The 24,838-nt window shown below is 45.1% G+C and overlaps 1 protein-coding gene across 3 annotated transcripts; it reads left to right on the forward strand.

Moving 5' to 3' along the window:
• Positions 1 to 24,838, forward strand: MBD3 (methyl-CpG binding domain protein 3). Of its 3 annotated transcripts, none has more exons than XM_085850022.1 (8): positions 1 to 301; positions 2,100 to 2,264; positions 12,204 to 12,357; positions 13,633 to 13,770; positions 17,324 to 17,414; positions 21,104 to 21,281; positions 22,625 to 22,780; positions 22,943 to 24,838. In XM_085850022.1, the coding sequence occupies exons 1-7, from the start codon at positions 189 to 191 to the stop codon at positions 22,752 to 22,754; spliced, it is 969 nt and encodes a 322-aa protein (XP_085706148.1). In that variant the 5' UTR covers positions 1 to 188; the 3' UTR covers positions 22,755 to 22,780; positions 22,943 to 24,838. The 3 variants fall into 3 exon arrangements, with proteins under 3 accessions (XP_085706148.1, XP_085706149.1, XP_085706150.1); XM_085850023.1 differs by having other exon boundaries at positions 17,324 to 17,405; XM_085850024.1 differs by lacking the exons at positions 1 to 301; positions 2,100 to 2,264 and adding an exon at positions 7,114 to 7,272.

The raw sequence follows: 24,838 nt of genomic DNA on the forward strand, positions 1-24,838 counted from the left end.
GCAGGACAAGGAGGGGCAGCTGCACGTTTATCCCACGCTATCACTTCTCTTTCGCCTTTATCCCCTTTAGGGAACTGCCACACTCCTCTTCACCCACCACCTCCTCGTCCTCCACTTCCTCCTCCTCCACCGGCTTCTTCTTCTTCTTCCTTCTCGTCCGTCATCGCCTGCTCAGAACGGCTTCCGACATGGTGATGTGTTTCGTGGCTAACTGCCGGCATTACAGTGAGCGCGATGCCTGCAAGTTCTTCCATTTTCCCAAGACGCGACAGGAATTTGAGAAATGGAGGAAACTCATCAGGTGAGGGTCCGGCCATGGGGCCGGGGTTCCTGCAAGGCATTCTCTCCCCCACCCCCTCCCCTTTCTTTCATGGACCCCCCCCCCCTGATCGACCCCGGTGAGGGAACTCTAATTACTCTAATTACTGTCGGCGCGCGGGATCGCACCAACGGCACCACGTTCACCATGCACCGGCACCACGTTCACCATGCACCGGCACCACGTTCACCATGCACCGGCACCACGTTCACCATGCACCGGCACCACGTTCACCATGCACCGGCACCACGTTCACCATGCACCGGCTGCGAGGCTCCTGACATGCTTTACCCCCATGCTCCACCGCTCCGCTCCATTGTATCGTACGTCAACCTCGAGTCTGCACAACGCCGAGCGATGCTGTCCCCCGGAACAAAGGCTCAAAGTTTCGAGTTGGGATCTCGTGGACGTCGGTGGGGGTCGAGGACTGGAGGTGTCATGTGTGATGTGTTGTGGCTGAACGGACCACGCGGGAAACCCCTTTGTGCCCATCCTGGCTGGACACGTGCTCCAAACCACAACTTTCTTCCCGGAGTGCCGCGACGACTACTACTGAGTTTTGCTGTTGATTAATATGCTCAGCAACTTTGTTCGAGAAAGTTAACTCTGCCATCGGAGTCGTGTGTTCGCGGTGATGTGTCCTCGGTGCAGTCATAAGCAACATACGGTCCAACTGCGATAATTATTGGTTTATAATCATTATATATTGGGACACGCGTTGTGCGCGGAGAGTTCAATAAGTTATCGGAATTGAATGCTCACGACAGTCCGACGCGTCAGTATTTTTTTTTTAATTATTTCTATTTTTTTTTTTTTTTAATAAGCTCAAATGTGTTAAAATCCTCGTCGTCATAAAAACGAATATGACGTCATTGTGATGTATCAGGTTTGCGATAAATTATCTGTGCTAATGCCTGGCTTGATTCCCGCAAACAAAATTCAAACAGCTTGCCGAGTTTCGGAGATAATGGAATAGGCGATTTCCATTAGCGGCGATTATTATGACGTCAACTTTTTTTTTTCTAGGAAGAATTTCCAAAATCGGAGATGGTTACTGCCTGCGCGTGGGCTTTCTGCATATACATGGCAAGTTTCACGAAGATCCGATGAAAACTCTGGGTTGTGAAACAAAAAAATGTCAAAAAATAGGAATGACGTCATAAAAATTGATATGACGTCATATTGATGTATCATATGTGCGGTAATTCATCTCTGCTAATGCCCTGTTCGATTCCCGCAAACAAAATTCAAAAAGCTTGCAGCCTAGTTTCGGAGATAATTTTTAAGGCGATTTCCATTCATAGCGGAGATATTTTGACGTCATAACTCTTTTTTTTCTCGGAGGAATTTTCAAAATCGGAGATGGTTACTGTCTGCGCAGGGAATTTGTACATATATATGCCAAGTTTCAGGAAATTTCGATGAAAACTGCAGGTTGTGAAACAAAAAAGGCCACAAGAAGAAGATGAAGAACAACAATGTGAGTAAGACTTGGAGATCCTCCACGAGGATCTAAAATTTTTTGTAAATATATATAAAAGTTTGGAACAGAGAGACAATGTCTGTACTTCTGGGAGTAATTAAATTTGCATCCTCCTATCCATGCAATTGTCCTCGTGTCTGCAATGTACGCTGCAACTTGAACCTGATCATCATTTTTTTTTAACTACAGTGTTGTAATCATCTAATTATTTTATATCAGAATAAAAGTGATTGTGGACCTTTTTCACGATCCATCCCAGCCTGGACTTCATTTGATTGTCTCGCTGCTCTCTTTCAGCCGATTGGACCGAGACCCGAGCCAGCACTCTATGGTCTGCAGCTGCCACTTTCCTGATGGCCGACGTGAGAATGGCCCTATGTTGTCCACCGCAAGGAAACCTGCTCTCATGTCCATGTTCCCTCCGGTGAATAAAAGGCCCATGGCAAGTGCAGAGATTTTGAGGTGAGGAGAGTTTGTTGGTCGTGATCTCACGTTGGTTAGTTGGTGGTGCTGGTTTCTACCCATCGTGGATGAAAGTATGTGCTTTGAACAGAAAAAAAAATTCCTCATCTTGAATATGCTTATTATCGAATTTCTGATTGTGTGCCACCCACCTCAATATTCTCAGCAATTTTCTTGTGGCGTTGTATTTGGTACAGTTGATACCATGGGTACTGCATTGCCTTCCTCTTCGAGAATCGCTTGTCTGGTCTTTGGTACATGTCTCAATGTGCACTGTGGTTGTTGTCGCCTGACATAAAAACAGAATTAAAATGATTGTGATTCATTCACTTAGACCTGCATGTCGTGATGTGTTGACACCTCGAGGTCGTGATGTGTTGACACCTCGAGGTCGTGCTGAGTTGACACCTTGAGGTCGTGATGTGTTGACACCTCGAGGTCGTGATGTGTTGACACCTCGAGGTCGTGCTGAGTTGACACCTCGAGGTCGTGATGTGTTGACACCTCGAGGTCGTGATGTGTTGACACCTCGAGGTCGTGATGTGTTGACACCTCGAGGTCGTGATGTGTTGACACCTCGAGGTCGTGATGTGTTGACACCTCGAGGTCGTGATGTGTTGACACCTCGAGGTCGTGATGTGTTGACACCTCGAGGTCGTGATGTGTTGACACCTCAAGGTCGTGCTGTGTTGACACCTCGAGGTCGTGCTGAGTTGACACCTCGAGGTCGTGATGTGTTGACACCTCGAGGTCGTGATGTGTTGACACCTCGAGGTCGTGATGTGTTGACACCTCGAGGTCGTGATGTGTTGACACCTCGAGGTCGTGATGTGTTGACACCTCAAGGTCGTGCTGTGTTGACACCTCGAGGTCGTGCTGAGTTGACACCTCGAGGTCGTGGTGTGTTGACACCTCGAGGTCGTGGTGTGTTGACACCTCGAGGTCGTGGTGTGTTGACACCTCGAGGTCGTGGTGTGTTGACACCTCGAGGTCGTGGTGTGTTGACACCTCGAGGTCGTGGTGTGTTGACACCTCGAGGTCGTGCTGAGCTGACACCTCGAGGTCGTGATGTGTTGACACCTCGAGGTCGTGGTGTGTTGACACCTCGAGGTCGTGCTGAGCTGACACCTCGAGGTCGTGGTGTGTTGACACCTCGAGGTCGTGGTGTGTTGACACCTCGAGGTCGTGCTGAGTTGACACCTCCAGATCGTGCTGAGTTGACACCTCGAGGTCGTGCTGAGTTGACACCTCGAGGTCGTGATGTGTTGACACCTCGAGGTCGTGCTGAGTTGACACCTCGAGGTCGTGCTGAGTTGACACCTCGAGGTTGTGATGTGTTGACACCTCGAGGTCATGATGTGTTGACACCTCGAGGTCGTGGTGTGTTGACACCTCGAGGTCGTGCTGAGCTGACACCTCGAGGTCGTGATGTGTTGACACCTCGAGGTCGTGCTGAGTTGACACCTCGAGGTCGTGATGTGTTGACACCTCGAGGTCGTGCTGTGTTGACACCTCGAGGTCGTGCTGAGTTGACACCTCGAGGTCGTGCTGAGTTGACACCTCGAGGTCGTGATGTGTTGACACCTCGAGGTCGTGATGTGTTGACACCTCGAGGTCGTGATGTGTTGACACCTCGAGGTCGTGGTGTGTTGACACCTCGAGGTCGTGGTGTGTTGACACCTTGAGGTCATGCTGAGTTGACACCTCCAGATCGTGCTGAGTTGACACCTCCAGGTCATGGTGTGTTGACACCTCAAGGTCGCGCTGAGTTGACACCTCGATGTCGTGGTGTATTGACACCTCTGCATCGTGTTCACGCGATACCCCCAGATCGTGTGCAATGATTCAGGCTTTCCATCAAAGTCCCATTACTTTTCTGTTTGATGCACCTATATAATTGTTACAAAATCGTCATTTGTAACTCGATAAGAAGCAAGGTCCTGATCACAAACCATTTTCACCTTGATGGATAATGAATTGGTTTGCCAGTGTGTTTTTCTCGTTAAAATGTACATTCGGCCGACGACACCAAAATCTTGGTTCTCGTCCTCTTCAGCCCGTAGTTTGTGTCAGTGCGTCTGTCTTTGATGATACACATTTTGTTTGTTTTATCTCTAGCCATTGATAGCGATGCATTTAATGAACCTGTTTCATAGCGCCACACCGCGTCCAGTTTGGAGATTACGTCCCAGGCTGTGCGGTTCAATCCTGCAGAACATTGATCATGATGATGATGATGATGCTGTGCTTGCAAAGGGAGACCTTGCAAGCTGCAAACCGATGGGAAAGCCTTGTTTCAGTGCTTGCTTTGATCCATTTTGTTTATTTTGTGGCAGTGAAGAAACTGGAAACACTTTTACCCACATTGCATTTCTCCATCTTGTCTCATATGCAGCACATGGCTGCGAGTTTGAGTCATTTGTAAGGCGTGTGGTCGTGCAGCTGATGCAGTGTCCCCTAGACAGGTGGTTTCTCGTTTATTTCGTATGCCGTCGATCACTCGCCCACTCTTCGTCAAACGACGCCTGGTAATGTACACCTGATGATGCTTAACGTCCATCCGAGGAACGGAGCACTTTGGTGCTTCGCAGGCAGGGCATTGCGTTCCAGTCAGACGGGTTGTATTCAGCTCTGGGATTTACTTTAGACTAGACCACTCAAAAGGTAATTGTGCTACCTCTCCACCATCTTGTCAGGACCCCTTTGTTCTCACTGCCAAAGGAATGAAACCCATGGCGAAGGTTACCTGCAGTTCAAAGCCAAAGATGTCTGAACAGGCACGGTTCGGAATCCTGATTCAGCACTGCCAAGTCCATGTCGTTGTTGCCGTCGTCTTCCATTTTTATTTTCCAATGAGATTCACAAATGTCACCATGGATGTTAAATGCTGCCAGGTGTACAACTTTCAGGATAAAAACGGTCAGATTGGAGCCCATAGCTATTTGTTGTCTCTACTTTTACACCTAGTACAGGTGTAAGTAGCCAGACTCGGTGGTGTCATGGTTGGCACGTTCGCTCCGAGTCTGGGAGGTCGGCGGATTGAACCTTGGCCGAGTTGTACCAACAGGCCTGGATTAGCAATGCTGCCTGAGGAGCACCGGCCGGGGAGCCTTCGTCTTGGCGAGGCCCTCAAACTTTACCTTGACTTTGATTCATCATTTATCAGCTAACTGCCATGATGGAAGTACGTATGTTTATAGCAACTCCAAGCCAGCAATATTTCCTGGAAATTCCTTCGCATTGTTTTGGAATTGTATGAAAAAGTATTTATATAAAAGTTAATTCTGCACATCTGCAGGTAGTGTTGTAGCTCTGTACGATTCCGGAGAGGGGGAGAGGGGGAGGGGGGCGGTGAGGGTGAGCACAATGCACATCTATCTGCCAGTCAATAAATTTGGATTTTCTTTGAAATTAGAATATTTTTTAGATCCTCGTGGAGGATCTCTAAGTCTTACTCACGTTGTTGTTCTTCTTGTGGACTTTTTTGTTTCACAGCCTACAGTTTTCATCGAAACTTCCTGAAACTTGGCGTATATATGTAAAAATTCCCTGCGCAGGCAGTAACGATCTCCGATTTTGAAAATTCCTCCGAAAAAAAAGTTATGACGTCAAAATATCTCCGCTAATGGAAATCGCCGAAAAAATTATCTCCGAAACTTGGCAAGCTTTTTGAATTCTGTTTGCGGGAATCGAACAGGGCATTAGCAGAGATGAATTACCGCACATATGATGCATCACTATGACGTCATATCAATTTTTATGACGTCATATCAATTTTTATGACGTCATTCCTATTTTTTGACATTTCCTGTTTCGCAACCCAAGAGTTTTCATCGGATCTTCGTGAAACTTGCCATGTATATGCAGAAAGCCCACGCGCAGGCAGTAACCATCTCCGATTTTGGAAATTCTTCCCAGAAAAAAAAAGTTGACGTCATAATATCGCCGCTAATGGAAATCGCCTATACCATTATCTCCGAAACTAGGCAAGCTGTTTGAATTTTGTTTGCGGAAATCAAGCCGGGCATTGGCACAGATAATTTATCGCAAACCTGATACATCACAATGACGTCATATTCGTTTTTATGACGTCATCATTAAGAGGATGAGGATCTTAGCTCATTCGAGCTTGTTTGGTTAATAACGAGTGAGTGAGTGAGTGGGAGGTTGGGCTTAACATATTCGGCGCCAAGGTCCTGGGTTCTCTTAATCTGGCCCCGACATAACAAAGTATGTGCTGCTTCCTTGCTTGATGCTCAGTATTTAAAAGGGCAGAGCACAATGCTGGGGGTAGGCAATGGCAAACCACCCGGTGTGAACTCTCTTGCCAAGAAACTGCTTTGGCATCACCAACACTCTGCGAAGACTCCAGGTTACATCAACATCGACATCGACATCAGATCGATCTTTGTCTCCCCACCCAGGATCCGTAACTTACCCGTTATTTCGATCTGGTTCAAATGGGTCTGATTGGAAGAGGAATCTTTGGGGAGGGTTGAATTGTTTAAAAAGGAGGTAGAAGAGGAAAAAGGGTTTTGAAAAGAAAACGTGAGGTAAAGGTGGATTGGGATGGTTTTTTTTTTGTGGGTGAAATATATTTAAAAAAAAAAAAAAAAAGGAATGACGCGAGGTAAAGGTGTTTTACTCTGAGGAGAGCTTAGGCTGCGAATCAGGTAGATTGGCTGCTGACTGCCTGGGATTGCCGGTGATAGACACGAGAAAGGGCTGTGAGAACAGGAAGCGGCTTTGACGACGATGAGGAATTGAAAATAGCGAGCGCTATATTTTTATCGCGGCGCGATTACCGAGCGCTCTCGACGGGGCGTGCTATGTGCCGAAAGGGCGGACTGTATGTGTGTGTTGCTCCGCGCGCCGAGCCTTGGGAAGTAGTGCCGACCATGGAGAAGAAACGGGGAGAATGCTCGGCGTTACCCCCGGGATGGAAGCGAGAGGAGGTGATGAGGAAATCTGGCCTCTCTGCGGGAAAGAGCGACGTCTACTACTACAGGTATGGCGGTTGGACCGTGAGGGGCTGATGGTGAGCTCGTTTCGTTGTTTGGCTGCTGCATTGTCCGTTCCATTAATATAACTGTATGAGTAGGAGAATCGGACCTCGGCTCGGACTCGAAGTCGGGGTGTGGTTGGTATCGTCGTCGCCGCCGCTAATATGTCTGGTGTGGTTGTTACCGTCTTAATTTCAGCTGTGGTTGTTGGCATCGTCGCAGCTGTTACGCATGGTTACTGTGGTTGCCATTGTCGCTGAGGTGGAGTGGCATGGTTGTTGTGGTTGGTATGGTGGTTGTGGTTGAGTGGCATAGTTGCTGTGGTTGTGCTTGATTGGTATGGTTGCTGTGGTTGTGGTTGAGTGGCATGGTTGTTGCCATCGACGTGGTTACTTGTCAGCTTGTCCACCGCGGTTGTGGTTTGCATCGTTGGCGTCCTTGCAGCTGTTGTGCGGTTGTTGTGGTTGCCATTGTCGCTGAGGTTGAGTGGCATGGTTGTTGTGGTGGTGCATGATTGGCATGGTTGCTGTGGTTGTAGTTGAGTGGCATGGTTGTTGCCATCGACATGGTTACTTGTCAGCTTGTCCACCGCGGTTGTGGTTTGCATTGTTGGCGTCCTTGCAGTGGTTATGTGGTTGCTGTGCTTGTCATTGTCACTGAGGTTGAGTGGCATGGTTGCTGTGGTTGATTGGCATTGTTGTGGTTGATTGGCATGGTTGTTGCCATCGACGTGGTTACTTGTCGGCTTGTCCATCGCGATTGTAGTTTTCATTGTTGGCGTCCTTGCAGCGGTTGTGTGTGGTTGCTGTGTTTTCCTTCGTTGTAGGTTGTTGGTATTGTCAACGCAGTTGTGGTATATGCTGGCGTGGTTGGCATCATCACCGACGTGCTTTGTTGGGACCGTGTCGACGGTTGTGGTTGTTGGCATTGCCTGGGTGCTCCGATGTTTATAATGAGACTGTTTTCTCGTCCAGATGGGCATGGATGAAGGAGTGGTGTGTGGTTGTCGTGCCCGGTTGCCTTGTGTGGTTGTCGTGCCGGGTCGCCTTGTGCAGTTCCTCCCACGTGCTCCGTGGTTGTTGTGCTGGGTTGCATTGTGCATTTCCTCCCACGTGCTCCGTGGTTGTTGTGCCGGGTCGCCTTGTGCATTTGCTCCCACTGCTCCGTGGTTGTTGTGCCGGGTCGCCTTGTGCAGTTCCTCCCACTGTTCCGTGGTTGTTGTGCCGGGTCGCCTTGTGCATTTGCTCCCACTGCTCCCTGGTTGTCGTGCCGGGTTGCCTTGTGCGTTTCCTCCCACTGCTCCCTGGTTGTTGTGCCGGGTTGCCTTGTGCGTTTCCTCCCATGTACTCCGTGGTTGTTGTGCCGGGTTGCCTTGTGCGTTTCCTCCCACTGCTCCGTGGTTGTTGTGCCGGGTCGCCTTGTGCATTTCCTCCCACGTGCTCCGTGGTTGTTGTGCCGGGTTGCCTTCTGCATTTCCTCCCACGTGCTCCGTGGTTGTTGTGCCGGGTCGCCTTGTGCGTTTCCTCCCACGTGCTCCGTGGTTGTCGTGCCGGGTTGCCTTCTGCATTTCCTCCCACGTGCTCCGTGGTTGTTGTGCCGGGTTGCCTTGTGCGTTTCCTCCCACTGCTCCGTGGTTGTCGTGCCGGGTTGCCTTGTGCGTTTCCTCCCACTGCTCCGTGGTTGTCGTGCCGGGTTGCCTTGTGCGTTTCCTCCCACGTGCTCCGTGGTTGTCGTGCCGGGTTGCCTTCTGCATTTCCTCCCACGTGCTCCGTGGTTGTCATGCCGGGTTGCCTTCTGCATTTCCTCCCACGTGCTCCGTGGTTGTTGTGCCGGGTCGCCTTGTGCGTTTCCTCCCACTGCTCCGTGGTTGTCGTGCCGGGTCGCCTTGTGCGTTTCCTCCCACGTGCTCCATGGTTGTTGTGCCGGGTCGCCTTGTGCGTTTCCTCCCACTGCTCCGTGGTTGTCGTGCCAGGTTGCCTTGTGCGTTTCCTCCCACGTACTCCGTGGTTGTTGTGCCGGGTTGCTTTGTGCATTTCCTCCCACGTGCTCCGTGGTTGTCGTGCCAGGTTGCCTTGTGCGTTTCCTCCCACGTACTCCGTGGTTGTCGTGCCCGGTTGCCTTGTGCGTTTCCTCCCACGTACTCCGTGGTTGTCGTGCCCGGTTGCCTTGTGCAGTTCCTCCCACGTGCTCCGTGGTTGTTGTGCCGGGTTGCTTTGTGCATTTCCTCCCACGTACTCCGTGGTTGTCGTGCCAGGTTGCCTTGTGCGTTTCCTCCCACGTACTCCGTGGTTGTCGTGCCCGGTTGCCTTGTGCAGTTCCTCCCACGTGCTCCGTGGTTGTCGTGCCAGGTTGCCTTGTGCGTTTCCTCCCACGTACTCCGTGGTTGTTGTGCCGGGTTGCTTTGTGCATTTCCTCCCACGTGCTCCGTGGTTGTCGTGCCAGGTTGCCTTGTGCGTTTCCTCCCACGTACTCCGTGGTTGTCGTGCCAGGTTGCCTTGTGCGTTTCCTCCCACGTACTCCGTGGTTGTCGTGCCCGGTTGCCTTGTGCAGTTCCTCCCACGTGCTCCGTGGTTGTTGTGCCGGGTCGCGTGGTTGTTGTGCCGGGTTGCCTTGTGCATTTCCTCCCATGTGCTCCGTGGTTGTTGTGCCGGGTTGCCTTGTGCGTTTCCTCCCACGTGCTCCGTGGTTGTTGTGCCGGGTTGCCTTGTGTGGTTGCTCCCACGTGCTCCGTGGTTGACACCCCACACACGGTGACCCGGTGGGTGCTGCTTCCTCATTGGGTTCCCACCGTGTTCAGCATTGCTGAAATGTTTTAAACCCCCACCCCGTCCCAACCTCCCCGTTGTATTTCCACTTTCTTCACCTATGTCGGGTCAATCGTGGTTGTTGTTGCTTTTGTTGCTGTTTTTTTTGTCGTTTGGGCAACTTTGTTCACATCCTCTGTCCACGTGGGACCGAGCTTTGGGTGATTTGTGAATGGTTGGTTGACTGCGAAGGAAGTTTGACAATTCCCCAACCACGCAAGAACAGACCACTTCCCAATCGCCATCAACTGATCGCCGATGGTTGAAGATTTTCTCCTTCGTCGCCCCATTGTCTGCTCGCCATGAGCCTCGTGTAACCCGCGCTCCAGATCACTGACCCCATGCCTGAAGTCGCGGTCCAAGCGACAAGGCACGACCGATGAGCTTCCTCTGCTGTTTGGGAGTTTCATGTTTACAATGTAACTATGAAAAGTGGTTCGTGTGCAAGTACGTGGTCCTTGAGCACCGGCGGAGTTAGTTTGTTTTGTTTGTTTGCCAAGCTTCCTGTAAGAATCTTGCTTGTTTAAGTGGTGTTGTTAAGTTTGCTAAGGTGGTGCTTCGTGTAAGTAAACAGGGTTTCATTGAAACTTTGTTTGTCCCTTTTATTTAATTTTCCTCTAACTCTGGCATCGTCACCACTCACCGGAGCAGTAAACTGTACTGGACAACCGTGTGTGTGTGTGTGTGTGTGTGTGTGTGTGTGTGTGTGTGTGTGTGTGTGTGTGTGTGTGTGTGTGTGTGTGTGTGTGTGTGTTGCCGTAGATGTAGGAAATGATCTCGTGGAACACATCTTGAATATGTGATTCGTTTTGTCATCGAGGTCTTCAAAAATAGTCAGAAAGAAAATTTCCTCCTCTTCACATTGTGTAAGATGGTGGTCCAGTGAGCATTCTTCTGTTTTCTACAAGGTTTAAACTATTTATTTGCCACTAAGACTCCTCGTACTCTTCATTCCCGGCTTTGTTGCAAAAAAAAACGCACTTCTTCTTTCTCTACCTTGCGAGGTATTAGAGGGTATGAACTGGCAGTGGGGTAATCATCGGACACAGAAAGGAAGTAGGGGACAATGATGACCATGAAGAGGGGAGGGGAGGAAACGTGGTACCCTGCAAGAGGGTTGGATTGATTCCTTGGTTGATGAGGGTTTTGAAAACACCGGATCTGTGGGTAAGAATGTTGGATTGCATGAGAGGGGTGTACCGATTGCTTGACGCCATGGAGCGAAGAGTCGTGAAGTCAGATTTGTAAACAGGAGAAAAGGATTTAATTGCAGTAAACCTGGATCTTGGAAGTTGAACCTCGATTGCATTGTTGAAAGAACAATTTGGAGGATATTTGGTTTTAAAAAATAAAACCAGAGGCTGTCTACCTCGGTGTGACCACTCCTCATTTTCATAAATGCCAAGGTGAGCCAATCAAAAAAAGCCAAGAATTCACGAGGTTTCGGAAAAGCGATGATAATAGAAAACCAAGACGCCAAGGTGAACAACGAATGGCCAAGATCTTGTGGAAATAATCCAAGGAGTGGTCACACTGGTCTACCTACCTACCTACCTGCGATGCGAGAGCAATAGTCCTTGTGCTTCAGCCTCGTCGCAGGAGATTCCAATGAAATTTAATCTTGTATTGCAGTTGGAATGTTTTTCATTGTTCTGGGTTTTTACTCGGGCTCGTACAGCTCCTGCATGGATGTTTGTGGTTTTGTACCTCCTGGCACGACTTGAAAAGCCGCACATTTTCAATTGCAGATTCCTTCGTAAGATCAATAAATTTTCCCCCAATGTCGATGTAATTGATTGACATTGATTGGCTTGCTGGGCCATGCCACATCATCGAAACGTTGTTGCATCACTCGTCATTGATGAGAAACCATGGAAGTGTACATTGCAGTGTTATTTCAATGGTAGTTTGCAGTGCAGGCAAACTCTTCAAGAGGCCTTGGGTGTTGGTCCTGTAACGCGGGTCTAATCACAGTTCTGAATTTTGAAGAGGTAAGTGAATTGTCGTGTGGCTCGTTAGCGTTGTCCTTTTATTTTTGTGTGCGAAAGCAAAGTTGTTTTTAATCGTAAAAATTAACTCGACCCCCCCCCCCACCCCATACACACACACCTGTCCCACTCCTGTGTTCTTAGCCCCAATGGGAAGAAGTTCCGCAGTAAACCACAATTGGCTCGATGCCTGGGAAATACTATGGACCTGAGTAGTTTTGATTTCCGTACAGGAAAGATGATGCCCAGCAAACTCCAAAAGCAGAAACTTCGCCTTCGTAATGAGCAACTTAACCAGGTGAAGTTTTACTTTTTTTTAATATTATTTAATTTATTTCTTTATTTGTTCTCCCCTTCCCCCTACTCTTCTCCAATGTTCATTGCATGTAATGGTGGAAATAGACGAGGCATAATTGCCAATTTGATATATGGACACCTGCAGCATAACATAAAGCTGGGATCAAGTTGCTTCGTTCTCTTGTCGCATATGGTCTGCGTTGGCCAACACTCATGCAAGCTTGTGCTTAGGAATCTTTTAGATCTACACAAGAGGTAGAACACTACCCACTCCTGAAGATGAACCGAAAGCTTGGACAGGGGTAGTGCTGACACATTGCTCGGACTTATCGTCTCTCGTAACGGTTCCTCTGTGATTATTTTTTATTCGAATGCCGCTCGTTTTATCGTTCCCAAAAGCATTTATGTTCATTCTGCAACTTCCTGGTCTGTTTTCCTTTCGTTGAAATTTGCCAACAGCCCTCAAATTTATTGTGCGGCCAAATCTGCTTTGCCTTGCTGTTTGTCATCACGATGTGCAAGTGCCAGACCAAATCGAGTGCGCTAAATCCATGCCTAATGTTGTCTTGCAATGCTCGCTGTCGTTGACCCATTGAAAAAGTGACCACCTCATTCGCTGAAAAACTACAACCTGCTGCCAGTGCATCTGCTTTTGGAGCTTTCTGACGGCAACATTTGCCGAATGCATGGTCAGCATCGAGTAATCGTAATGATGGGACGACGATTGCAAATGATTCAGTTGGCCATCCCACTCGCACTCTGCACTCCGCTTTTAGGTTATAAATACGAGGCATGCCAAGCCGTCACTTTTCTGATTAGTTCAATCAATAGACAACGTTGTTGTATTTCACAAACTTATTGCATTAGGACCTTTGCCAAAGAGGATATAAAATGAACCAAAACGCATAGAAAAGGATCTTTCATGCACGTAATGGTAGTTGTCATGGTTGTGGTGGTTTTTGTGCTCCTACTGTGCCCTGCTGTCATGGAATAATAGATGTTACCTTTACAACTGCGACATGAATTTCCCATTTCCGTGTCTTATTCCTCAATCCCAGAAAGAGGGTCCTTTAAAACTGGCATCTTTGATTAAACTGACACAAGTTTTTGTTCCAAGTTAATTGATTATTAGCTTTCTAATGGTACCTTTTTTTTTAATTCAATGATAGCAGGAACCTTTGAAAACGCACACGCACAAAATATTTTTACGGTGGTTGTTCAATGCTTCTTTTTCTTTTTCTTTTTCTTTACATTTATTAATTTATTTTCTCCCTAGGGAAAGCCAGACCTAAACACATCGCTGCCAATAAGGCAGACAGCATCCATCTTCAAACAACCTGTAACAAAAGTGGTTAATCACGTTGCCAGCAAGGTGAAAACGGACCCACACAGGTCAATCGAACAACCAAAACAAGTGAGATGCTCCTTGATGTTTTTTTTTTTTTTAATATTTTTTTTGTATCACACTCTCACATTGTTACCCCATGCACGCGAAGCGAAATGCGGGGTTAAGCAATTAGTTCACTCTGTCTGTCTACAAATATCAGTTTATGTTTGAGGAACAACTTTATTTCAATTCATTGTTATATTTTGAACACTAATCGGAAAACGAACCTGTAGTTTAGCAGTACGTTGGTGTCTCTTAATTTGTCCCAATCACATATGTGCAGAGAAGAGCGAGATAATTTTTTTTTTTTTTTTTTAACTCTGTCTGGCAGTCAAACAAAATTGAATATCATTCCAAGCAGGAAACTTACTTTTTTTAAGGAAGTCATAAAGGACACAAACGGGCATGAAAAACTCTTGTAACGTGTTAGAGCAGATGGTGTAAAAGATGCTGCATTGACAATGGTAAACTTCCAAAAAAAAAAAAATAATTCTACAACCTTTAAAATCTTTATTTTATTTCAAATGGATAATACACCCAGCATACAAAACATTATGAACACCTTCCTAATCTTGAGTGCATCCCCTTTGCCATTATGAGAGCCTCAGTTTGTTGGGGGCATGGACTCTACAAGGTGTCAAAAGCATTCCACAGGGATGTTGGCACATGTTGACTCCAATGCTTCCCACAGTTGTCACGTTGGCTGGTAGTGGATCTCTACTCCGAATAGCTCGTTCCATCTCATCCCTAAGATGCTCAATTGGATGGAGATCTGGTAATTGGACAGGCCACTGTAGAAAGCTGAATTCACTGTCGTTCATGGAACCATTCCTGGACAATCCTTGCCTTGTGTCATGGGGCATTATCCTGCTGAAGAAATCCATTAGCAGATGGATACACTGCTGCCATGAAGGGATGCACCTGATTGGCAATGATGTTCAGATATCCTGCGGCGTTCAAACGTTTCTCCACTTTTATCAAGGGGCCCAATGTGAGCCATGAAAACACACCCCACACCATCTCACCATCACCACCACCACCAGCCTGCAATGTTCACACGTGGCATGATGGATGCAGGTACTCATGTGGTTTTCTCCAGACCCTAGTCCTCCCATCAGCGATAAACAGCAGGAACTGGGATTCATCAGACCAGACAATGTTTTTCCAATCCTCCAGTGTCCAATGTTTTCATTCCTTAGCCCACTGTAACTGCAGGTTCTTGGTTTTTGCTGAAAGAAGTGGAATTCTGTATGGTCGTTGGCTGCCATACCCCATTCGTGTCAAGGTACAACGAGTTGTGCGTTCTTTTTTCGGGCCTTTTGGCACCATTGTTGCCTGGCCTGTCAGTTGATTAACTGTAGCCTGTCTGTTTGTCTGCACAATTCGTGTCAGCCTCCTTTGGCCTCTCATCAATGAGCCTTTTTCGACTAGTGGCTTGCCGTTTGCTGGATGTCCTTTGGGTGGTGGACCATTCTTTTTATATACACGGGAAACTGTTGAACATGAAAAGCCCAGCATCATTGCAGTTCTTTACACACTCAAACCGGTGTGTCTGGCACCAACTACCATACCCCGTTCAAAGGCACTTAAATACTTTGTCTTGCCCATTCACCCTCTGACTGGCACACATACACAATCCATGTCTCAATCGTCTCAAGGCTTAAAATCCTTTAACCTGTCTCCTCCCCTTCATCTGCACTGATTGAAGTGGATTTAACAGGTGCAATCAATAAGGGATCATAGCTTTCACCTGGATTCACCTGATCAGCCGATTTCTTGGAAAGAGGAGGTGTTCCTAATGTTTTGTACACCGAGTGTATACTTGAACACTGGAGAACACCAATTGCCTTTTTGCCACTTTCAAAAACCTTTCGTTTTGCAGTACTTGGAAAAATGTTGTGGCATTTTACATCATCTCGACCAATCAAATTTGCTATTTTCATTCCGCACCAATGTCCCTTTTTTCTCTCAAGACTGCGTGGGGTAAGGTGTTCTACGAACTCTCCAGTTCCCTCTGTCATCGCAGGCGGAAGGAAGTTATGCATTCACCTGTTGGTTATCTCCATTTGCGTTTCAGGAGGTGGGGGGAAGTTCTTCCAGAACTCTTAATCTCCACCTCCTTTTTGGTAAAGGATCGTGATTCATGAACCAAACTGTGAAACTTTGTTCTCAAATCCTCGTTCCAATGGCTCTTTTTCATAATCTTCACTGAACCTCTGACAGCCTCAACTTGAAACTCATTTGTAGTGATATTCCCCAGAATGATTTTTAATTACTCGGTAAAGGTTAAAAAAAAAAAATCAAAAAAATCATTCCTGTAGTTCCGACTATCACTGGTACAATTTCAGCTTTCTTCAATTTCCAAGTCCTTTTCCAATTTGTTCATTTTCCTGATTTCTGTAGCAGTTAGTCCAAAGTCATTCGGAGCTGAAACCTCAATCAACTTTTCCTTTTTTAGGTCACCTCTACCGAGATAACCGAATAAAGCTGGACCAAATGTCCGTCCGTCAACAATTTTTCTTTCCGATCTTGATGAAACTTAGTATGTGGGTAGAGGTCGATGAGTGTTGCACAACGATATAACTTTTGTCCGGGTTCAAGGTCAGGGTCGAGGTCACGAAGTCACGCAAGTTATAAAAATCGTCATTTTCAAAACCTATCTAGTCTGTCATTTTAGGAGATATTCGGCAACTGTTTATTGATTATGATAGTAAAAAATATTATCTTGTATCTAACCGGACAGATTTTTGAATTTCCGTCCCGTTTGGCCGCCACGTAACCTGGAAGATGGTCAAAAACACCTCCCGGTACAAAGAAAACTTTTTACTTCCGATATTGATGAAATTTGGTATGTGGGTAGAGGTCGATGAGTGATACCCAACGACATATTTTTTTCCCAGATTCGAGGTCAGGGTCAAGGTCACGAGGTCACGAAAGTTGTGAAAGTCGCCATTTTCAAAACCTATCTCGTCTGTCATTTTAGGAGATATCTGGCAATGGTTCATCGATTATGATAGTAAAAAAACATTATAGAGATGACCGTCACCCCCACACGGGGGTAGTTTTTGTCTACCGAGTACTTGATTCTGGGGAATATCATGCCAAACAAGTTACAAGTCGAGGCTGCCAGAGGGTCAGTGAAGATTTTGAAAAGAGCCCGTGGAGTGAGGCAATGAGAATGAAGTTTCACAGTTTGGTTGATGAATCATGATCCTTTACTAAAGAGGAGGTGGAGATTTTGAGGTGTACTCACCCCTGTTTGTGACTGTTCGTGAGTATATCTCAAAAAGTTATGGATGGATTTGCACTGAGAAATGGGGCCAAAAACGATAAATAGCTTGTTGTTTCAAAAAGTTGTGGATGGGTTGTGGCAAAATTTAGTGGATGAGTTTGGTAGTTGACGAAAACACATGGATTCGATTTTGGTTAAAGTCCGGATGCAGATCCGGCCTATCTGTGGGATACAAACGTAAACTGTTCAGCCTGGTGGACGTATGTGCTCTACCGAGTGTCGTTCTCATTAGAAATGTTTAATTTAACTTCTGTTTTTTTTTCCTTTCTGTTTTTCCTTCACCCGCAGTTGTTTTGGGAGAAGAGACTTCAAGGATGGAGTGCGTCAGACATCACTGAAGAAATGCTCAAGTCAATGGATTTGCCCAAAGGTATTCAAGGTGTGTGCAGACCCACCAAATTATTAGCAGACTTCCATGAACAACTTTATAGTTGCTCAATCCAAAAAAAAAAAAAAAAAATTCTCTTCTGATGATGCAAAATAGTAGTGACTGTTTCTGATAGATTAATTTTGGATGCATAATATATGTAATAATATCACGGGCAACCTCTTTACATACCAATTTAGTTTTCTCTGGGCTTCATTTCAACCAATTGCTGTTTTTAAGCTGGGTTGTGACACTTATCTTAACACTATGAGCCTTTTGGTGTTCCTTGCACACCATTGAAAATGGTGCTGAAGAACAAAATTATGGACAAAAGTGATTATATTATTTATTTGCTGGTTAACAGAGCTGCAGAAAGATTTATAAAAGAAATGCATTAACTGATTATAAAGGAAAACAATTTGAGATTAATAGGGGAGGAATGATGGGGTAGAGTGGGTAAGATTAATCTGCTTCAACGTAGCATGAGATGATCATAACGCCGATTTGTATTTATTACCTCCGCCACCGAAGGTGAAGGAGGTTATGTTTTCACTCCTTTCTGTCTGTCTGTCTGTTTGTGTGCAGGATATCTCAAAAAGTTGTGGACGGATCCGGATGAAATTGTGGACAGGTTGGGTGTGTGACAAGGACGAACTGATTAGATTTTGGTGATGATCCGAATAGAAGAATTTTATAAGTGATTCTTCACCATTGAGAGATAGGACGAAACTAATATATATATATATATATATATATATATATATATATATATATATATATATATATATATATATATATATATATATATATATATTTTCTTCAAAAAGTTGTGGACGGATTCAGATGAAACTTGGTGGACAGGTTGGGTGTGTGTCATGGAAGAGTTGATTCAATTTTGATGAAGATCTGAATCCGGATTCGAGAATTATTTTCTTTTTAAAGTGCTGCTTCACCATTGAGAGATAGGACCAAAAACAATAAAGTACTGTATAGCATGATATTTCAATAAAGTACTGGGTCCGATATGTTCTCGTGGATCAGGCATTTCGTGGCGGAGGTATGCCCTCTACCGAGTGCCCTTCTAGTTTCAATTGTGATGTTTCTTCTTTGCCATCCACCTTCCTCTATATTTTCTGGAAGAGCAAGAACCTAACTAACCCCCTTTTCTCCATAGGCCCCCTCTTTTAAATATTGTGGCATTTTCCAGGAACGTAACCTCCATGATATTTATGGGTTTTCTGTGTATTGTTATGGGTTTGGGGGGGGGGTAAATTGTGAGGGGAGTACTTGGACCCACTTGTCTGCTGATGGCCCTGAAGTTGACAAGTAGCAGAGAACTCTGTGGTACGATGGGTTACGAAGCAACCACAGACACCGTCTGAGATGCTTAATTTAGGTAGGGTCCAGCATCCAAATCCTGCTTTACTTTCCTGACAAATTAATCACCCCAGATAAAGACTGTTCCCCAGCACTCCACTGTTACCAATCAGAATGGCCGAGCAATACCATGAGTGGAATGCTGGCTATTGTCTAACCATAACGAAACGGCGGGGCAGAACTCCTGTCACTATTCCACACTATAGTGTACACAATGGAAAGAGACGATCGGGCAGGTTGGAAAATGGTTTACAAAGGCTCAGCAAAGGCACGTATTTACAAGGAGGCAGTGTTACACAATAAAGATCTTAACCCAACGCTCAGAAGCCATCTTAGTCATTCATCTTATCACAATCTTTTACATACACAGGTGCCTCAAACATTCTGGGAGGAGAGAAGAAAGATTGATAGAGAAGTGAAGCAGGTGGGGTATGGTGTCGACCCTGGCCTCACCCGTACGTAAGCCGGACAGTTCATGTGGTTACAAAAATGGTGTGGTGTGGGTGAGTAAGCAGTGTGAATGAGACATGTGGTGTGTGCGATTTGCATTGTTGTGCAAATTCTGAAAAGAACTGTTGTGGACTCTGACACCGCAAAACCTGGTCGAGTCAATGAGGGTTGTGTGCGCTGGAAGATGCAAGGGTGTAAGACAGGAGTGAGAGAAGTTGACTCTGGGAAGAATCATTGTTGATTCTGTTGATGCTCGAGAGTTTGTTGTGATTTTCAACGGTCAGCATCGGAGATATTGTGAGTGAGGAGGTGGTAACCACTCCTGGAAGCCTGTGGGTCAGCTCTCGTTTTACCTGGTGCTTCTCAGCGCTCATTTCACTGCCTTCACCACCATTCATCCTGTCATGTTCCCCAGGCACTTCGCGTGGTTCACCTTACTCGCCACTCGGTCACCACCTCTGAACTCCAAGGACTGCTTTTGCTGAATTTCGAGCTGAACTGCTAACTTAGCTCTCCAGAATGGAGCTGACACTTGGACTTGACACTAACTTTTCCTCTGAACTTGGAAATGAACTGAACTGAACTGAACTCCCCAGAACTCTCCAATTCTCTCTCTTTTGCGAACTGCTCTGCCAGACATTTATCGCCCACACTCCTGTCACCTCTCACGTTCGCCTTCTGTGATCTAGCCACTCTGATTGGCTGGCACGCTGTGATCAAGCTATTGCGATTGGCTGCAGGAATGTGGAGCAGGTGGTGGGGAGAGGCTGCTGGTAGCTCGCTGGCATGGCGAGGACAGGGCGAGCAGAAAGGACGTACAGTACGTCTGTTCGCGTAAACGCCCAATTATGTCTGCACCAGTTGCGCTAAAGTGGTTTCGTGTTTGATTGCAGTGCTGCTGAAACAGATTTTGTTTCAGAACAAGTGTTTTGAGAATGAGGTTTGATAATAGAGTTTGAAATTGAGCGAAAGGATGGAGTTTGAGGAGGGAAAGAACAATGGGGTTACTCAAACTACACTCACAACGCATCTTTCTCTTCCACTGATAAGGGGAGGGTAAATTTAGCTAAACAAAATTGCTATAGATACAACTACACCAACAATTCCTTATGTATTGGATGTCTCGCCAGGGCCTGTGACAATAATATAAACAATGCTCACACTAAATGGATAGTTATGAGACTATAGGAGTGATACTTCACAATTGGTCAGAGCGTGACTGTCGACGTAAAGTAAATATTGCTGTTCTACTTGAGTACGTATCATGGTGCAAAGGAAACTTGTTTCACACCAAAGAGCTGAGCCCCGCTTTTCAGGTGATTTCTGGGAATGGCACCGCAATTGCAGTGCTAATACTGCTTCAGAGCAGGACTGTCTTACTCCCAGAAAATTGTGGTGTTATCCCACTTTCCAAACTTGAGGTTGAAGACAAAGTTAACCCTGGGTAGTCGGTGGGGGCTACGTGATTCATCGCCACATCGATCATCTGCGGTTAAGTGTGGGGGGGGGGAGGAGTGATGTGAAAGACCCTTCAAGTTATCTGCAGCACTTTCACTGGCACATCCAAGTTTGTACTTAACTTTTTTTTGCATCACGAGATGTATGTAGGGAAACCTTTTAATGGACCGCCTCGGTGTGATCCAGAAGTATCTGATGGTGTGTCCCAAGAGACTGACATGGGAGCATAAAAATGGGATCAGTTCTATCCAGTGTGGCACACTAAATTGATTATCCCCCTCCCCTATTTATTTATTTTGGCCCCCTCATGTGCACCATTATATGGACTTATTTACCATCCTCGGTGCTGGGCATTGCGAGTTATTAAAATGGCAAGGCATCTGGTATCTTGGATGGTCATGTGCACATTATTTCAGGTGTCGGGCCTGGCTGGTCAGCTGAGATGCTCCTGTCTTCACTGGCTAGCGCTTTGCATACCAGCTCGGCTACAATCACCGGCCAGCTGTCTGCTGTGGTGGAAAAGAATCCGGCGATCTGGCTCAACACCAACCAGCCACTTTGCAAGGCCTTCACGGTGACGGATGATGATATCAGGTGCGGAGGTCTTGGTCTTTGCATTTGTGGTGTTTATGTGTTTTGTAACAGCACAACACCATTGTATACACTCCTTCCAAGTAATCCAACATAAACAATAAAAGCTTCTTTTTATTTTTAAAATTCCTTGTTTCAGGGGTTGTGGTCAGTGCAGATATATATATATATATATATATATATATATATATATATATATATATATATATATATATATATATATATATATATATATATATATATATATATATATATATATATATATATATATATATTGCTTTTTTTGTGCTCATCCTAAGTTTTATTATCAGCATAATTGAGCCAGGAGTAGATCACAGGTTCTGCTCACAAATAGCATAATTTCAGAGGTGTGTGCCAATACCTCTGATTGTGCACCCAGTTAGTTTGGACTGGAATTTGGAATTTGTTTGTGGTACCAGAAATACCTTGCCCACTCTTTTTCGAAAATAAAACCTTTTTAACGAATCCTTAGACTGGTCCCTAGCATAATAATCAGCTGATGAACCGGGCAGTTGAGAAATCAGTCAATTGCTTATAAGTTAAGGTTGTAACGTCAAATAAAATATCTTGTGTGTGTGTGTGTGTGTGTGTGTGTGTGTGTGTGTGTGTGTGTGTGTGTGTGTGTGTGTGTGTGTGTGTGTGTGTGTGTGTGTGTGTGTGTGTGGCTTCCTTCTTGGGACTACGGTGCTGTAATTGGTCTTTATTTTGATCCATCGGAGGGATGGTACAACACTTTGTTGCATCGCTCTGTCTGCGAAACACCAGTGTGTCAGTTTGGAGTTAAATTGGGAATATAATGCAGACTAAACTGCTCAAAGATAAGTGCGCTACCTCTGCACCATGTTGTCAACACTTTGGGCGATTGAGATTGAGCCAGCTGCGAAGTGTGCTGGGCTTTCACCACCTGTAGGGTAGACCAGAGAGATTACCTATCCCCTAAGATTTATTAGTAAGCCAGCCCACATTTCTACAATCCAATAACAAAATGGTAATTCTTCTCAGCTTTGCCTTTCTTCCAGATACTTGAAATACCAATTCTTTATATTGCTGCCTTCAGCCAAATTTGGACTCACAACTGCCTCGTGCAAAGTCCGCACGACCACAGTACGCATTTTTCATTATTTAAGACTACCTTTTCTTGAAGGAGAACCTGTGGTCACATTTCTTTTTAAACCAATACATACTTTCAATTGTCAGGCACTTCCATTCTCTATTGAGTTTTTGAAAGCAGTTGAAGTTGCATTTCCCACTTTTCTGAAACTGAATAAGAATAATGTGTTGTGTGATCTTCATTGTTGTGTCTGTGATTGGTGCACGTTTTGCAGGAAACAGGAAGAGAGGGTGCATAACATTCGTAAGAAACTGGAGCAGGTACTTGTGGCTGACATCATGGCCTCGGCTGAGGAGATGGGGATGGCCTCAAGTCCACTAGCAGAGAAGATGGTTGATGACTAATGGTGTTCGAGTTTGGGCATTTCCACGTAAGATTTGATGAGTAAATAATAGTAATACCGAGCAAAGTTTCATAATTAATTTGTAAGATTTGTTGTCGTGATGTCATGCTGAAATAGTCAAACTATTGCCTTTGATCTCATGATAAATCATGTATTTTAGTTATTTTATTGATTTTTTTTTTCTTTTAGATTTCACCATTTGAAGTCTTGCCATTAGCCAACGGATTGTTTAAGAGCCCCAGGAAGACAGTCGAGACCCAGTGCCATGTAGCAGGCCTGCTGTATTATCCAGCACTCGACGACGTCATTCTTCGGGTTTTTCTGGAGCGAGGCCTCGAGGGTGCATTCTGCTGTTTAAAAAACACAAAAAGATTATGATGATGATGATGATAACATTTATGGAGTAATTTTAGGATTCTCATCACCTTTAACCATTTCACTAGCTTGGCTTTTCTGTGGCAGTTTGCTCTTTCCTTGGTGGTGTTTATAACATGAATTCCCACATATAATGGATATGCTGTTCTTCCTTTTCTGGCTTTGTTACTCCTTGGCTTTCATTGTATCTGTACAGTATTGGCACCTTGGTGAAATGCCTGTGGCTGCTGAAATGCCTGAAGTTAGCTTGGTAATGCCACCATACTATTTTATTTTATTTTGTATTTTTTTTTCTTAATTTTGTTTTGAGGGCTCATGTCGGCTCTGATCACAACGTGAGATATTTATTTGCTTTGTTTAAAGATTTAAAAAAAAAGAATAATCGTTTTTGAGTTGAGTGTGCGTGCATGTGCGCGTACGCCAGTTTGTGTGCGCGTCTTTGGTAAAGTGGACTCTAAAAGGTGCTTTCAAACTTGAAGGAATTTTGTGTGGTGATGGGAGTGGGGGCGGGGGGGTAGCAGCACCACCGTAGCTTCATTGCAGGCTGCCCAACACTCACTACCTTGTCAGAGTGACAAGCTGCTTTCGATGTGAGCACATTCCACATGCCAATTTCTATCCATGTTTGTGTTAGATGGAGAAACCCATGTATTACAATTAATTCCTTTGGGATATAATTTTTATTTTTATTTTCCTGCCAATTAAAACCTTTTAATGTTTCCTGTTGGCATATATGTATATAGTATTGCGATCATGGCATGAGTGACGAGGTGATGGAAAAGAATGGATTTTTATTTTTGGTACTGTAACTTGTGCATGCATTCTAATTTGTTTGGTCATCTATCATCTCGTGGTCAAAAATCCTTGCGACGATCAACATCGTACTAATAACTGAATTTTTTATTTTTATTTTTTTCTCGGAGTAATATGCAGTGAAATTTAAATGGATTGCATAATATGTTGATGGATTTTCACCGAAAAGCATCGCATCACAATTGGTTAGTTGCTTCTTTTCAAATGGTGTACAATTTCAAATCTATGGAGTTGTGTGACGTGTACGGTTCCACAAGTCCTCACCTTAAATGATCACACGTTTCAAATGTTTTGATTGAGCGTTTAAGTGTTCATATAAAAATTCCTGTTTAAAATAAGGGTTCAATTCTCCCTTTGCTTTCTTAAGTTGGGAAATCTCGTAACATGGCAACTTTGAGCTGAAAATACCTCTTTATCCTTTGGTTCTGAATGCGACGTGATAAGGGTGTTGATCACACAGGTCTGTTGAAGCTCTAAATTGTTCTCATGACTTCATTGTGCAGGATGATCACAGATTACCATTAAGGTACATTGTGGTTTAGTATTTGAACTTGGCAGAAACACTTGTGGTTTTACTTGATTTATTTTATTTTTATTTTTTCAAAGGAAACTTCAACTGTGTTTGTTTATATAGAATTTAATACCTCTGGACATTGCAAATCCACAGCAACTGTTGGTTTCTGCTGTATGAGATTTTTGTTCCTGAATTTTTTTTTTTTTTTGTAAATATGTAGCAGAATGTACACTTTTGTAATCAAACTTGTGCATAATATATGAAAGTGACCGCTTTGTCATATTGTACATCCATACTTGATTTTAAAGTACATCTAAAGTACTTTGGATCACATTTCTAGTCTAGATCATACCTGGTTTCATATATTAAACTCAGAAACAGTC

Source organism: Eptatretus burgeri, chromosome 12 (assembly GCF_056783735.1).
Source record: "Eptatretus burgeri isolate ZD-2024b chromosome 12, Ebu_testis_v1, whole genome shotgun sequence".
Lineage (NCBI taxonomy): Eukaryota > Metazoa > Chordata > Myxini > Myxiniformes > Myxinidae > Eptatretus > Eptatretus burgeri.

Coding starts and splice junctions, on each gene's coding strand:
- MBD3 (XM_085850022.1), top strand. CDS start 189: ATGGTGATGTGTTTCGTGGCTAACTGCCGGCATTACAGTGAGCGCGAT. Junction 2,265..12,203: donor GCAAGTGCAGAGATTTTGAG/GTGAGGAGAGTT, acceptor CTGTGTTCTTAG/CCCCAATGGGAAGAAGTTCC. Junction 13,771..17,323: donor CAATCGAACAACCAAAACAA/GTGAGATGCTCC, acceptor CTTCACCCGCAG/TTGTTTTGGGAGAAGAGACT.